The sequence below is a fragment of the Myotis yumanensis genome, unplaced genomic scaffold (genome assembly GCF_028538775.1).
Source record: "Myotis yumanensis isolate MYYU_CA2020_CCGP unplaced genomic scaffold, mMyoYum1.0.hap1 SCAF_6, whole genome shotgun sequence".
Lineage (NCBI taxonomy): Eukaryota > Metazoa > Chordata > Mammalia > Chiroptera > Vespertilionidae > Myotis > Myotis yumanensis.
The window spans coordinates 29,211,680-29,225,255 of NW_027223757.1; the positions used below are offsets into that span (position 1 = coordinate 29,211,680).

A 13,576-nucleotide genomic window follows, 5' to 3' on the forward strand; every position below is an offset into this window, starting at 1 on the left:
TCCAGGCGGCTCTGTCCTGTGGGCTATGAGACTGTGGAAACAGTAGTTAGCTGCAACGGTCAGCTCCATCCAGGTCAGGTAACCACGGCCCCGATGTCAGAAGTTCCCTCCTTTAACTTCAAATAAAAGATCATCTGACTTCTCTTCCTGCATCCAGCTCTTGGTGATTTTTATTTTTGCCACTAGTGACGTTGGAAGTCCATTGAACTGGCAGTTTTAATAGAAATGAATGCTGAAGCTCTCATTTTTATTAGCAGCTTAAGTGACGGTTATTTTTCTGACTTCTCCCACCCTGCATACACCACAAGGTGCATTAGCCGGGGGAAGGGAACAGTCTGTGAGACAGAGCAGGATCTATCAGTGCTGCGTAGGGGCAAAGAACCAGGAGCCTTTAGTTCTCACTGTCAGGAGAATCCGGACACCCACCATCAAGGCACTGTATTAATCATTTATAAGATACTAGAGGCCCGGTGCACAAAAATTTGTGCACTGGCGGGGGGGGGGGGGGGTTGGAGGTGGAGGAGTGTCCCTCAGCCCCACTTGTGCCCTCTCACAGTCTGGGACCCCTCGGGAGATAACCACCTGCTGGCTTAAGCCCGCTCCCCGGGTGGCAGATGGCAGGCCAGATCCCTCGGTGCCTGCCCTGCCTCCCCAGGTCGCGCACACGGCAGGGCCGATCTGGGGGTTGGGGCGCCACTCCCAGTCGCACACACAGCAGGGCCAATCCGGGGGTTGGGGCGCTGCCCAGCGTCGCACACATGGCAGGGCTGATCCGGGGGTTGGGGCGCTGCCCCGTGCGGGTCACACAAGGGACGCCCAGGCGGGCCGGCCCATCGCTGCTGCCCCACCCGGCTGCCCCTCCTGGCCGCCCCGGGTCAGGTTGCACATGGGACGCCAGGGCAGGCCGGCAGATCGCTGCTGCCCCGCCTGGCTGCCCTGGGTCGGGTCGCACATGGACGCCCGCCGCCCCAGGTCGCAGATAGCAGGCCCAGATGGCAGCAGGGCAGGCAGGATGGCGCTGTCCCACCCCACCTCCCCGGTGGCAAATAGCAGGCCCAGATGGTGGCAGGGCCAGCAGGATGGTGCTGTCCCGCCCTGCCTGCAGTATGCAAATTAGCCGCCAACAAACACTGATTAGCCAATGGGAGGTGTAGCGAAGGTACAGTCAATTACCATGTTTGTCTATTATTAGATAGGATCAGTAGTTGGAGAAGAAGAAAAGGGAGGAAACTCCATAAACAAAGGAAGGATGATGTGTTTGGGGGATGACGTAGTAGGGATATGTCGCACAGGATACATGGGTACACAGATGGCACAGCTTCGGGCTGGCATAGATAGTCAGTGGTTTTTTTGTGGACTCACAATTAAGTTAATTTCAAGGGAGCTCTGATGGAGATTAAACTTTAACAAAAGTTTTAATGAGCTATTTAAAATATTATTGATTTCAATAATTTCTGTCACAGCCATAAAAACTTAGAATTGGTAGTATCTATATTAAAATTTACCTTTCATGGATATTAGTTTGCACACACTCAGCCTACATCCAGAGGAAGTTTTTGTCTGTGATTAACAACAAATCAACAACGTAAACAGGACCAAGAACAAAGTCCGAAAGGGTTCACAGGACATTCCGCTCTTGTGAACAACGAGTTAGCTACTAATCACAAGTGAGCCTGGCTTGTCTTGAAGGCCAACGGGAAGGGCCTAGGCATCTCAAGAGAACTATATACATTTGAAATTCATTGAGGTCACAAAAGCAGTATTTCCCTTAAAACACTATGAAGTGTAGATTGATCATCTCCCAAGTTAAAATGAACTCTCAAGTGGCAGCCTTTTTTAGATCCAAATGACTGTATATGAATTAGGGAAAAGGCTAAGCTGCTTTAGCAGAGGCCGAAATGTGCAGTGGTCCAAACATTTCCACATGTTTATTTCTTTTTCACGTAACAGTCCAGAGGTAGGCGGGCTGTCCAGCACGGCTGGGAGCATTGCTCCTTGCAGTCAGCCAGGTACGCAGGTTCCTTCTGTCTTGTTGCTCTTCCATCCCCATGGGTATTCCATCTACATGATCCCAGCTGACTCACTGACCATGTTTAAGTGGAAGAAGGAAAGGCAGAGGAGGGTAAAAAGTAGAAACCACAAACACCATTTCTGCTCACATCCCATTGCAAGAACTTGGTCACATAGCCACACCGTGCTGCTCGGGTGACAGAAAGCTGTCGCTGGGGGAGATGGGGGGAATATGGGGTTATAGTCAAAGCTCAAGGAGTTCTGTTTCTGAAAGGAAGAGAGAGAACAAGTAATGGGGGTTAGCTAGCAGTCTCGGCCACAATCTCTAGTCTCCAAACTAACAGAAAGGACACTTTTATGGGTTTAAAAGTTAATTTCTGTTTCTCAAAACAGGAAAAACATACCGTGTTTGTTGTTTTATTTTGTTTCTCACTAAGGGGGCCTTGTTTGTAACCTGCAGTATATCTTTTTTGTCATCGTAGGAGACTTAGCCAGAGGCCCACAACTGAAGAATTAGAGCAAAGAAACATCCTAAAACGTGAGTATCCTGCAGTGAACAGTGATTCCTTGTCTAACCATTAACAAGCTCCCTCTAGAGATGATTCGTTTATCAATAGAAAACCATAGTATATTTATTCATAAAAGGTAGAAATGGCCCATTCATATCACATTTATGTGTCATCGTGTATATAACTTAAAAAAATAATTTCTTGACATTTGTATTTCATTTTATGGCTTTGAGCCTGATATCCCCCAGACCAGAGTCACGGTTGTGACAGTTGTTTTTAAGATGAAATATATTCCATGTATTCTTTCACCCAACTATTCAATAAAAGAAAATGCTCTAGTCTGCTTGCAAACATGTACATTTCGAAGAAAAGACCAGAAAATCCACAAGGAAATGAATCAAGCCTTCCTATATTATTCTTAATAATACAATTTGTTGCCAGGTTTAACAAATGACTCGATTTAAAACAGACTCATGGTCAAAGCAATTTTTCAATCTATTTCATTTCAATCCATTTCATTTTCCTTTGTTATGATAACTCTTTTTCCCTCTTGAGTTATTTATAATTTCTCAGCACTTACCGAGTTTTCCATTTTCCAATTTTTTTTCTCCTCTATTTTTTTTGACTTGACTTTTCACTCACCGATCCAGTCATATTTAAATTATTAGAGCTCATATGCTAAAGCTATAAGACGAATGGAAGCAGTTGGTCGTGCGTGCTACAGTGTATTAATGTGGTTACTAACTACAGTGAGTTAAGTAATGGATATTTTTAAATTCAGCCACTGCCATTTTATATGTCATTAACCCAGTTTCAAAAGAGCTTTTTGTTGTATGAAATATCAAAAAGCAGGGATGGGCCAAACTCCAGATAGTACCACAGTAGTAACGAGCCATTGGCATGCGCTGAATATTTTTACCTAGGCTTTTAGGGTCAAGTTGGCCTATCTGGATCATCCCCATTCTCCAACCGGAATCATTTTCTTTTCTGAGGGAAAGAAGGGTTTTAATAGCACGAGGACTGAAAAGGGAGAGGAATTGCCAGTCTATGGGATTTTTTCCCTTGGAATTTTTTTTCCCTTTTTTTTTTTTCTGGCTCTTTGTGAGCATAACTGGGATAGAACTCAAGAAAGGACTTAAGCAACCATCAATGTATACAAGAGCCAGTTTGGAGAGGGAAAAAGTCATGGCTAGAAAAGAAAAAAAAAAAATGGTAGGTCTTAGCTTTCTAAAATAGGATGGCAACAACATCTAATTTTGACAACAAAACCAAACCAAAAAGGCCCACGGCTTTTGATAACAGGTTCCCGGAAAATATTTGAATTAACTTTTAGGTAAGCTCAAATGCAGATCATGAGCTCCTAACACACAGATTATTTCTTATTGGATGCCTGATGCAATACCTAGAAAAAAAGGAAGAGCGAATTCTGGGTAATTTGTTCCTGCTCCTGTGAGATAAATAGTGCCAGACCACATTGGTGTTTGGTTGTTTGAGGAACTGTGGGATAGATCTGGAAATTTATCGCACATCGATCTTAAGTGCTGTGTTGGCTTTTATCCCCCATTTTCCTGGAGGTTTGGGAAAGAGTGAAATGCCAAAGTCAACTTCAGGCTTGACTTCAGCCCTTATTTACTTCCTTTTCGGTTTGTTTAAGCATGCTTTTTCTGGAAACAAAAGACACATTTGCAGTCTGGAGAGGCAGATAACTGGCCGGTGGTCTCCTGACATAATATTATACGGCCAAGGGAAGCAGAAAAGAGAACTGGCGGACATCATCCAGAGCATACATATGACACGTTATTCCGCCCCTGCTGGCTTCTCGTCCTTCCACATAGATGGCTCTTGTTTGTTTATATCTTTCGTCTCCAGTGTTGGGTCAAGAGCAGTATGATTGTCTATTTGGAGAAACGTCTATGTGTGACATGGTGTGGTGTTTAAGGACATTTATTAACTAGGTCACTTTTTTCTTGACAAATTAGAGAATGAATTCACAGAATAAAACATTCAGCAGTTCTCAAATCCAAGTCCATCACTAAACCTGAACCAGATGACCATGCTGATAGCCCTATTTGGAACACAGGACAAATTTTATTTCTCAGTTTCATTCCCAGTATTACAATCTGTTTTATTTCTTTCCCATTTTAGTGCATCTAGCATTTAAAAATACATATAAAGCTATATTTAGTTGTACATTTTAGAACCAGTTCCTTAAAACTGTTAAAATAGAAAGCACGTTTTGGTGCTTAAAAGGTCAACTTTTGCTCGGCAGGAAAAGTGATATATATGGCACACCTTTTTCAGGGTAGGGATAAAAGTCCACAAACTATTTTAGCTGTGACCATTATTCCAGCTGTGTCTTCTATAAGGGAAAAAATGTACTAGGCTATTCAGTTCTGCATGTAACATTTTCTATGAAATTTTTAATCCTACAGAAAAAGTTAAAAATTTTACAGTAAATACCTATATGTCTGCCATCTATATTCTACCATTAAGATCTACTTTATCACATCTTGCTTTATCACATATCTGCCCATCTATTGATCCATCTCTTTTGTGGGGCAGGGGATGCATTTCAAGTACGTTTATAAATGTATTTCCATTTGCTAAAAATACCCATACAGAAATATGTAAAACAATAAAAAGAGAAAGAAACCCACAAAAATGTTTGGCTTTTTAAAATCCCATTTTATCTGAATTGATGACTCGAGAATATAATACTCCAGTCCTGGTATTTCCGTGTTTCTCTTTGTTCTTTTAGCTCGTCCGCAAAATGCTCTGGGCAGCACTCCCTAACTAGGCAGCTTTCCTGTAGTGCACCCCCACCCCCACCCCCCAACCTCCTGTATTGCTTGTATGTTTATGGCAAATACTTCCTGTGGCTATTCTGAAATATCCGCCCCTCTCTGCTCTGATGAGAGTTACTGAGGGCAAGATTTGTCAATGAGCCACATCACTTCCTTCATGAATGTTCCTCCAGTCTGTTTCAAATGACCTGAAAGGTTTATATCCTACTTTATAATTACCCTCTAATAAATCTAAAAGAAAAGGAGGAAACATTAAAAAAAAAACTTCAGTCAATTTTTTAAAACAAAGTTTAAGATTTAATCTTGACTCTTTGTAAGAGATTTTTACAGTGACTATTTTAATAAGATTCACCTCTAAAACCCTTTTCCTCTAACTTCATTAGAAGCATTAATTTCAAATATGGGGACTGTAAGAAAGCCAGCTCCTGATGTTAAAAAAGAATTCCAAAATGGAAAAATCATGTTTCTTTAACTCCCCTAACTGCAATTGACCCTCCTCTTCCTCCTCCTTCTTCTTCAACTTAACTGACTGCCACGTAGATACACAATATGCCTATTTAATAAGGCAAAATTATCTAATATTCCCTTCAAAGATACGACATTTTGTGTATTTCATGAAAATTGGAGCATGAGTTTTGAGTTGTATTAGATACCCAATTTTTGTCTTTGAAAAGTACCTTTAAAAACATAGCATAATCACTGTATAGGAAGAACTGAAATGTTTAAGGGTTATATTTTTCTTTTTACTAATAATGTCATCGGAGGCCTAATCTTGTAAAACCCTAGTTTGAATAGCATGAACTGTAAGTTTGGTGTTTGGATTATACAATCCATATGCCTTATACACCTCACAAAAGGTAATTATTTGACCCTAAGGATGTATTTTAAGAATACCTACAGTAACTTCATGGGAAGAAATCTGAATTATAATCAAATTTGTTTGACACTCGATAAAAATATACTACCAATAGCTAGTTGTTTCCTATTCTGCAGGGTGATTTCAGTTTAATGTTCACTCTATCTGAAAGGCAGACTAATCATTCTTTCTTCTCAATTAAAATTAGTGTTTCAGAAGCCTATAGAAACTTTTCCCTATTAATAAGGAAAATCAATAGAATTTAGCATGTTCAGCTAACAAATTCAGATGTTGCAAATATTGAATGCTAAATTTTATTAATGACAAAAATAATCTTAGTAGTAAGTCTATTTGAATTTTAAAATCTAATTTTTTTTTATAAGTATTAATACCCAGTAAGCAAAATCTGTGCTCATTTATTGAACAAATGATGAGCTACAGGAAGCTATGGAGAGAAATTCATCAAATAAGCAACCATTAAAATCTGGAGGGATGTTTATTTCTTTAAAGTTCTGGACATTTTTCTCTTAATCCCATCTGTTGGACAGCATTCATTTAGGTTGGCCATTAAATTGTACTACTTGGTAAAGTACTAGAGGAAGAGGAGACGTTGGAAAGTCACAGTCATGAGAAAATAAATCATCTCCACCAACAGTACACCATAACCCCATTCGGAACATTCTGGTTCAAAAGCAGAGTCCAAAGAAATGCTTACATTCTGCTTCTATGGAAACCAAAACAGACAGATCAACTATTTTGGTTGGATTTGAATGGAAATCAGCAACTCAGACATGCATCAGATGGTTCTAATTTGTTATTTTGATATGTCTCGGATTTTCACATGGAGGCCAGATCCAGCAGTAAATTTTTCCCTGAATTCTGATCATCTATGCTTCTAAGCCCATGAGATGATCAGCAATGAAAGGCTTTCACCAGAATATGGGAACTCTTGTGGGGGTTTTTTTGTTTTCAGAATATAACAGGAAGTCTGGAAGCAGAAAAGGTTTACAATTAGTAAATAGGCCAGTCATATAAGGAAAAAAATATTATGTGTATGTATATATGTATGTATGTACTAGTATACATATATAAAGCGATATAATTATATATATAACTTAATGGTTGATCTTTCTGCAAAGTATTTTGACAACTTTTTAAAGATGTTGGAATGTTTCATCAATATCTGTTAAAATCAAATAATTGTGGCCTGATCTACTTTTCTGATTATAAAATCACTTATAATAACTAAGTCTTCATGTCTTCCCTTCCATTAATAAGCAGAAAAGAATGAAGAGGAAGAACAAGAAGCAAAAATGGAACTTAAACGCAGACTCAGCAGAAAGGTGATGAAACTACAACTGTTAATGATTGTGTGTGTTCTGAGATATAGTTCCTTTTTTAAATGCAAATCAACTCTTCACATGTAAATCTTGATATTTAGGGATAATTATTCCTGTTAGTCTACTAACTGATCATAGGCATTAAAATCAATGTAATGAATACAGTATAAATTATCTTTATATTTATAATTGCATATGTTAATTTTGATGTTAATCAAAACTTTTAAAGTGCATTAGGTGATTATGAAAATAACATGTAATCGGTGTAAGAATTTTTTTAAATGCAAAAGGGAATAAAAGAAAAAAGTCATAGAAACTTCTTCCATTTAAAGATAACCTTTATTAACATTTCAATGTTTAGTTTTTAAAAATGCTTACACTTTCCACGTAGTCTTGGAAATATTAAATAAATATTTTTTTGCTACTGAAGATTTGCCACTATTCCGTATCTGAGCTGGGTGACTAATTTTTTAAGTGAACTTTGATCGCCCAGGCTGCCTACTATAGTGCTACCCAAATTGACAAACAGCTTACCTCAGGCAATTGTTTCCACCATTTATGAAAATATAAATGTGATGCCAGAGCTATCACTTTTTCCTGTGTTAAAATAATAACAGGCTTTGGAAAAATTAAGTACTATAAGCACTTGTATTTCATTGTACATCTTTGTCTGGTAATTGTTCAGGTATACCTTCACACCTGGACAAGGCAGGATGAGTAAAGCATGACACCTGCAGTGAAATGTGTGGTCTACCCACATTTACCTGGGCTAGCTGGGGAGTCCGAGACAGGTAGAAGAAACAGTCCATTCCCATGGAAAAGTAGAGACTGTACTTTGAGAGGTTTTGGTTTTGATTTTTAGAGGAGACAATCCTTTATTCATCTCTCTTTTTTTTTTCCCCTCAAAGACACTAATAGTTAAACAATGATCAAGCTGAGAAAGACTCTGTAAACTGAATTTCAGAGCTGTCTCTTCTGGCATTCAGTGGCTAAGTTCCAGCTTTAGATAAGAAGTAGCCCTTCCTCATAGCTCCACACTCACCCCTGACATGCATATAATCTTCTCAGTCCAGGTGGGCTCTTCCAGGAGGCAACAGAGCCTGCCCTTAACTCCTGTCCCCACTTGCCTCCTCTATGCAGAGCTCCCTGCCGTAGGTGCAGGACAGTTCATACCACTAATAACGACCCTGTTACTGGCACAGTCCTGAAGGGCAAGACTGAATGGAGCCTGGCAGGTGTTGCTCAGTGGTTGAACGTCTACCTATGAGCCAGGAGGTCACGGTTAGATTCTCAATCAGGGCACATGCCTGGGTTGGGAGCTTGATCCCCAGTAGGGGGCATGCAGGAGAGTCAGTGATTCTCTCTCATTATTAATGTTTCTATCTCTCCCCCCCTCTCCCTTACTCACTCTGAAATCAATAAAAACATATTTTTTAAGACTGGATGGAGAATTTCTGACCTGTGTGGCCCTTGGTCACTTGCCTTTTGGGCGGTCCCCAGAGGCAAGGGTTTCTCTACCTCCTTAACCCTACCAGTCCTGGAAAGGTAGTAAGAATCTAACAATAGAGATCAGACAGTAACTGAACTGCTTAGATTATTCCTTCCTTTGTCCAGTGCCCACCAGGACTTCATGAACCTAGCAGTTTTCATGTCCCAGCTCAAGTGGGCTCAGGGTGTAGGCCCAGGCTTTCTAAGAGTCTTTGAATGTCTTGAAGGTTAGAGCACTGACTGAGCCCAACCTCTGGTTTTACTCAAAAGAAAACCACGGCCCCAAAATGGGGATGTTTTTAACCACAAAAACATTTTTTTGTGATTGTGCTTACTTTTTCCAAACATTGAGCCTATGTAAATAAGGAACGCTTCCACAGAGGACTACTTAGACTGTGGAAAGTCTGGCTAATACAGGGTATAGATATATGAAGAGAAAAGATGCTGAATATGGATCCTTTGAGTAAAACAGAAGCCTGGGTCTACCTGTGTCACAATACTAGGACATCTCCCACTGAGAAAGGCCACAGAAGCAGGAACCTCAGTAGCAGAGAGTAGTGATGCCTGTCGACCAGGGGGCCATGTTTCCTTAGTCTCAGAACCATCTCTGCTTTATTCTCGAGCTTGAGAAAGAGCCGAGAGAGGAAAGCAAATACCACGGGGCTGGGTAGATTAAATATAACTATAAATTCCAATTTGACAAAGACCATAGGAGGAATCCACGTTATTAGACGTGTCTTGAAGGTTGCAGCTGATTCTAAGTAGTTAGGGCCCCACTGAAGTGCAGTTCTCTAGAAGGACCCCCTCCTACGTGTCAGCTTTTGTGGCCAAGAGTAAATGTCAAGCATGGGCCTGGGTCCTTAGCCTTTCGTGGAAGAAGTCCATGGACACACCCTTCCCCGGACCATTTCTTTGTCATAACTTGGTGCATCTCTGAATGTACAGGTTTAATTAAAAATAGGAACCAGGCTTTTTATTGTCATTTCTAAAAGTTGCAGGGCTTTCTCCTTCATACATAATTCAATCCACATCCTGTGTCTGGATTTTTATTGTGCCTGTGGCTTCATGTTCCCTGTGTCAGGGATGACAGGCACCTTTATCACAATACCAGCAAGGTGGAGGAAACAGCGTAATGCACACAGTTGCCAAAGATTGTGACCTATCTAAAAAGGATGATTTTTATAGCCTCAAAATTAGGGCACACTGCTTTCTAGTTCTTATTAGAAACTCCCAAGATGCTGCTGCCTTTTCTTCCTTCTTCTTTTTTTTTATGTGAAAGTGACCTTATTTGACCATAACTTCTAAGTTCTCTATAGAAAACCACGAGGCTGTAAATGGTTTACTGAACTTGTCCTTTATCCTTGTCCTCCTGCAGCTCAGCCTGAGACCTACGGTGGCAGAGCTACAAGCTCGAAGGATCCTGCGGTTTAACGAGTATGTAGAAGTCACCGATTCTCCCGACTACGATCGCAGGGCAGACAAGCCCTGGGCCAGGTTGACACCTGCAGACAAGGCAAGAACTCAAGTGTCTTTAGCTATGATTTCACTGATTTATGATTTTATTGCTTTTCTAAAAGCGCCAACACTCATTTATCCCCACTCAGCCATCTAAGGAGGCTTGATATTACCAAGTATCCAAATAATTTTTTGCCTTTCATTATTTAAGCCACTTATGTGATATATTTAGTACTATTAATGAAGTTCTTTCAACTAAGTCTCAGAAAAAAACTATAATTCTCATGGTACCCAAAATACTGCATATTTGGCCCTGGCCAGGTGGCTCAGTGAATTGGAGCATTGTCCCTTGCACCAAACGCTTGCAGGTTCAGTTCCCAGTCAGGGCACATATCTGGGTTGTGGGTTCGATCCCTGGTCAGGGTATGTGTGTGAGGCAACTGATCAGTATTTCTCTTTTACATCTATGTGTTTTTCTCTCTCTTCCTCTCACTTTAAAAATCAATAAAAACATATCATTGGGTGAGGAATAATAATAATAATAATAATAATATGTATTTGGTCTCAGTGCTATCTCCTAGCGGCTTGTTTTGTTTCAATTTTAGAAATTCCTACTTTTGGCTCAGTTACTTTTCATTGGTCCTACCCAGCACTATTCGGACTCCAGTCCCACTACATCAACCTACTTCTTTCTGTTCCATATTTTCAACAAAATTAGTCTCATTTACACTTACATGAAGAGTTATTAAGCCTAAACTCAGAATAGAAAAGAGAGTTAAGAATATTATACATGTGGATCACTAACATAACCTATGGGAGGGAAAAACTTTTTTCCCTCTCATAAAATAGTCTCAGGAAATCTCTTTAGATAGTAAGAGGAAATAACTCTTGGAATAAAACTATGGTCATTCTTGCCCTAACCGGTTTGGCTCAGTGGATAGAGCATCGGCCTGCGGACTCAAGGGTCCCAGGTTCGATTCCGGTCAAGGGCATGTGCCTTGGTTGCGGGCACATACCCAGAAGGGAGTGTGCAGGAGGCAGCTGATCGATGTTTCTCTCTCATCTATGTTTCTAACTCTCTATCCCTCTCCCTTCCTCTCTAAAAAATCAAAATATATTTTTAAAAAAACTATGGTCATTCTTTAGTAAATTTTTTTAAATGGGTATTGCATTTCTTTAATTGGCTGTCATCGCAACTTGCTGGCATAGTTTTTCAAGCAACCAGTTCCTATAATTCCACATCACATTCATGCCTGTAACTAACTCATCATTTCTCCGTGTAATTAAAAATTATCTGGATGAGTTAGGCTCTGAAGCTTTCTTTATTGGGAAGAGTGGAAGACTTGAAGTAAGAAGGCAGTTGCATCAGCCCCATCTTAGTACTCAGTGCCCATTTGATATCTACAAAGTCACTTGATCTCCATTTCATCATTTGTGAGATGCAAGTCTTGAAATAGTGTTCAACTGCTTTGTAACAAACCATCCCAAAACTTGGTGACTTGAAACAACCATCTTATTTTGTCCACAGTTTTGTGAGTTAGGAATTCAGGAAGGGCCCAACTGGGTGGTTTGTTTCTGATCCATATGGCATCAAGTAGGGTGGTGCTTGGGCTTCCAGAATCCACTCCTGAGCTGGCTTCTTCACTAGCACGTCTTTGCCTTGTTGGTCCTCGGCCTCTTTCTGTATCCACATGGCATCGCATCTTCCAGCCCCTCTGCTTGAACTTGGGTTTCTCACACTGTGGTTTTCCGAGGGTGGGCACACTTTTACATGGCAGCTGGCTTGCAAGAAGAAGGAAGCAAAAGATGCTAGGCCACCTGGACTGACACAGCATCACCTCTGCTGTGTTCTGTTGTTCAAAGCAGTTACAGGTCTCACCCAGGTCCACGGCTGGAGAGAGAGACTCCACCTCTTGAAGAGGGAATTGCAGATGAGCATGTAAGATGTGCCTATAAATACTGAATTGGCTGTCTATGTATATGGTCACAAGTGAATGGTAAGACTTACTAATATAAAGAACGTATAGCACACAATTTACAATTAAAAATAAACTATAGCCGAAACCGGTTTGGCTCAGTGGATAGAGCGTCGGCCTGCGGACTGAAAGGTCCCAGGTTCGATTCCAGTCAAGGGCATGTACCTGGGTTGCGGGCACATCCCCAGTAGGAGATGTGCAGGAGGCGGCTGATCGATGTTTCTCTCTCATCGATGTTTCTAACTCTCTATCTCTCTCCCTTCCTCTCTGTAAAAAATCAATAAAATATATTAGAAAAAAAATAAAAAATAAAAATAAACTATACAGTACTCTGTAGATTCCACATCCCAATTGGTTCTCACAGCATGCTTTCATTGACTTTTGCCAGACTCTAAGATCTGTAAGCCAACCTACTACTATTGAGAATAAGGACTTCACCTTATTTGTTTTCAAGGCTCCTTGAGTGGCATTTTCTTCTTGCACAATCACAAACTAAGATTTAATTCATTTTTTGAAATGTATCACAATCATGACATTCTTGAATACTTTCAGTGTACAAAGCACTTTTAAATATGCTCTTAATTGATTCTAATAATATTATGAGGAATTCTCATTCCCATTTTCCAGATGAGAAAACAGGTTTTGGAGCAAAGTAACTCGCTAAGGGTCACTGCTATTGAAGGCATAGGTAACACTAGATCCCATGACTTCTGACTCCGAGTGGACTACTTTCCACTTCCTCCACTGAAATGGTAACATTTAGAGGGGAAATTTTAAATGATTTTATGCCACTGTCCATATTAAAATACCTTCTTTCAAGGAAGACTTTTTGATAGATGTTAATTAGATGATTAGTATGGAGCAGCTTGACTGTTTCAGTTCCTGGTTCTAGGTACCAAGTTTTACAGTGATTAAAACAAAAGTATCCTCACTGTTCATCTCACTTGTGCAGCAAGATTCATTGTCTTATCTCAGTGGATGCAGACCCACAAATATCTTTCTTCTTACTTCATCTTTTCCAAAATTCAGTAGCAAGAATTGCTTTTTAAAGAAAAAAAAAATCTCTGCAATCCCTTCCCAGCCACAGGCTCCCCATAGAGTCTATAGGGGTTGAGGAATGTGTTTGAAGAGACCGTGT

The 13,576-nt window shown here is 40.3% G+C and overlaps 1 protein-coding gene across 7 annotated transcripts in view; it reads left to right on the forward strand.

Annotated features, from left to right (window-relative positions):
• The window catches only part of PHACTR2 (phosphatase and actin regulator 2), a 238,841-nt gene that overhangs the window by 208,261 nt on the left and 17,004 nt on the right, over positions 1-13,576 (forward strand). For 4 of the 7 annotated variants that reach the window (XM_070417823.1, XM_070417822.1, XM_070417825.1 and 1 more), the window contains 3 exons: positions 2,493-2,548; positions 7,458-7,522; positions 10,383-10,520. In XM_070417823.1, coding sequence (XP_070273924.1) covers positions 2,493-2,548; positions 7,458-7,522; positions 10,383-10,520 — 259 coding nt within the window. The remainder of the gene's footprint in view (positions 1-2,492; positions 2,549-7,457; positions 7,523-10,382; positions 10,521-13,576) is intronic. The other 3 variants (XM_070417821.1, XM_070417826.1, XM_070417828.1) reach the window with 1 other exon arrangement.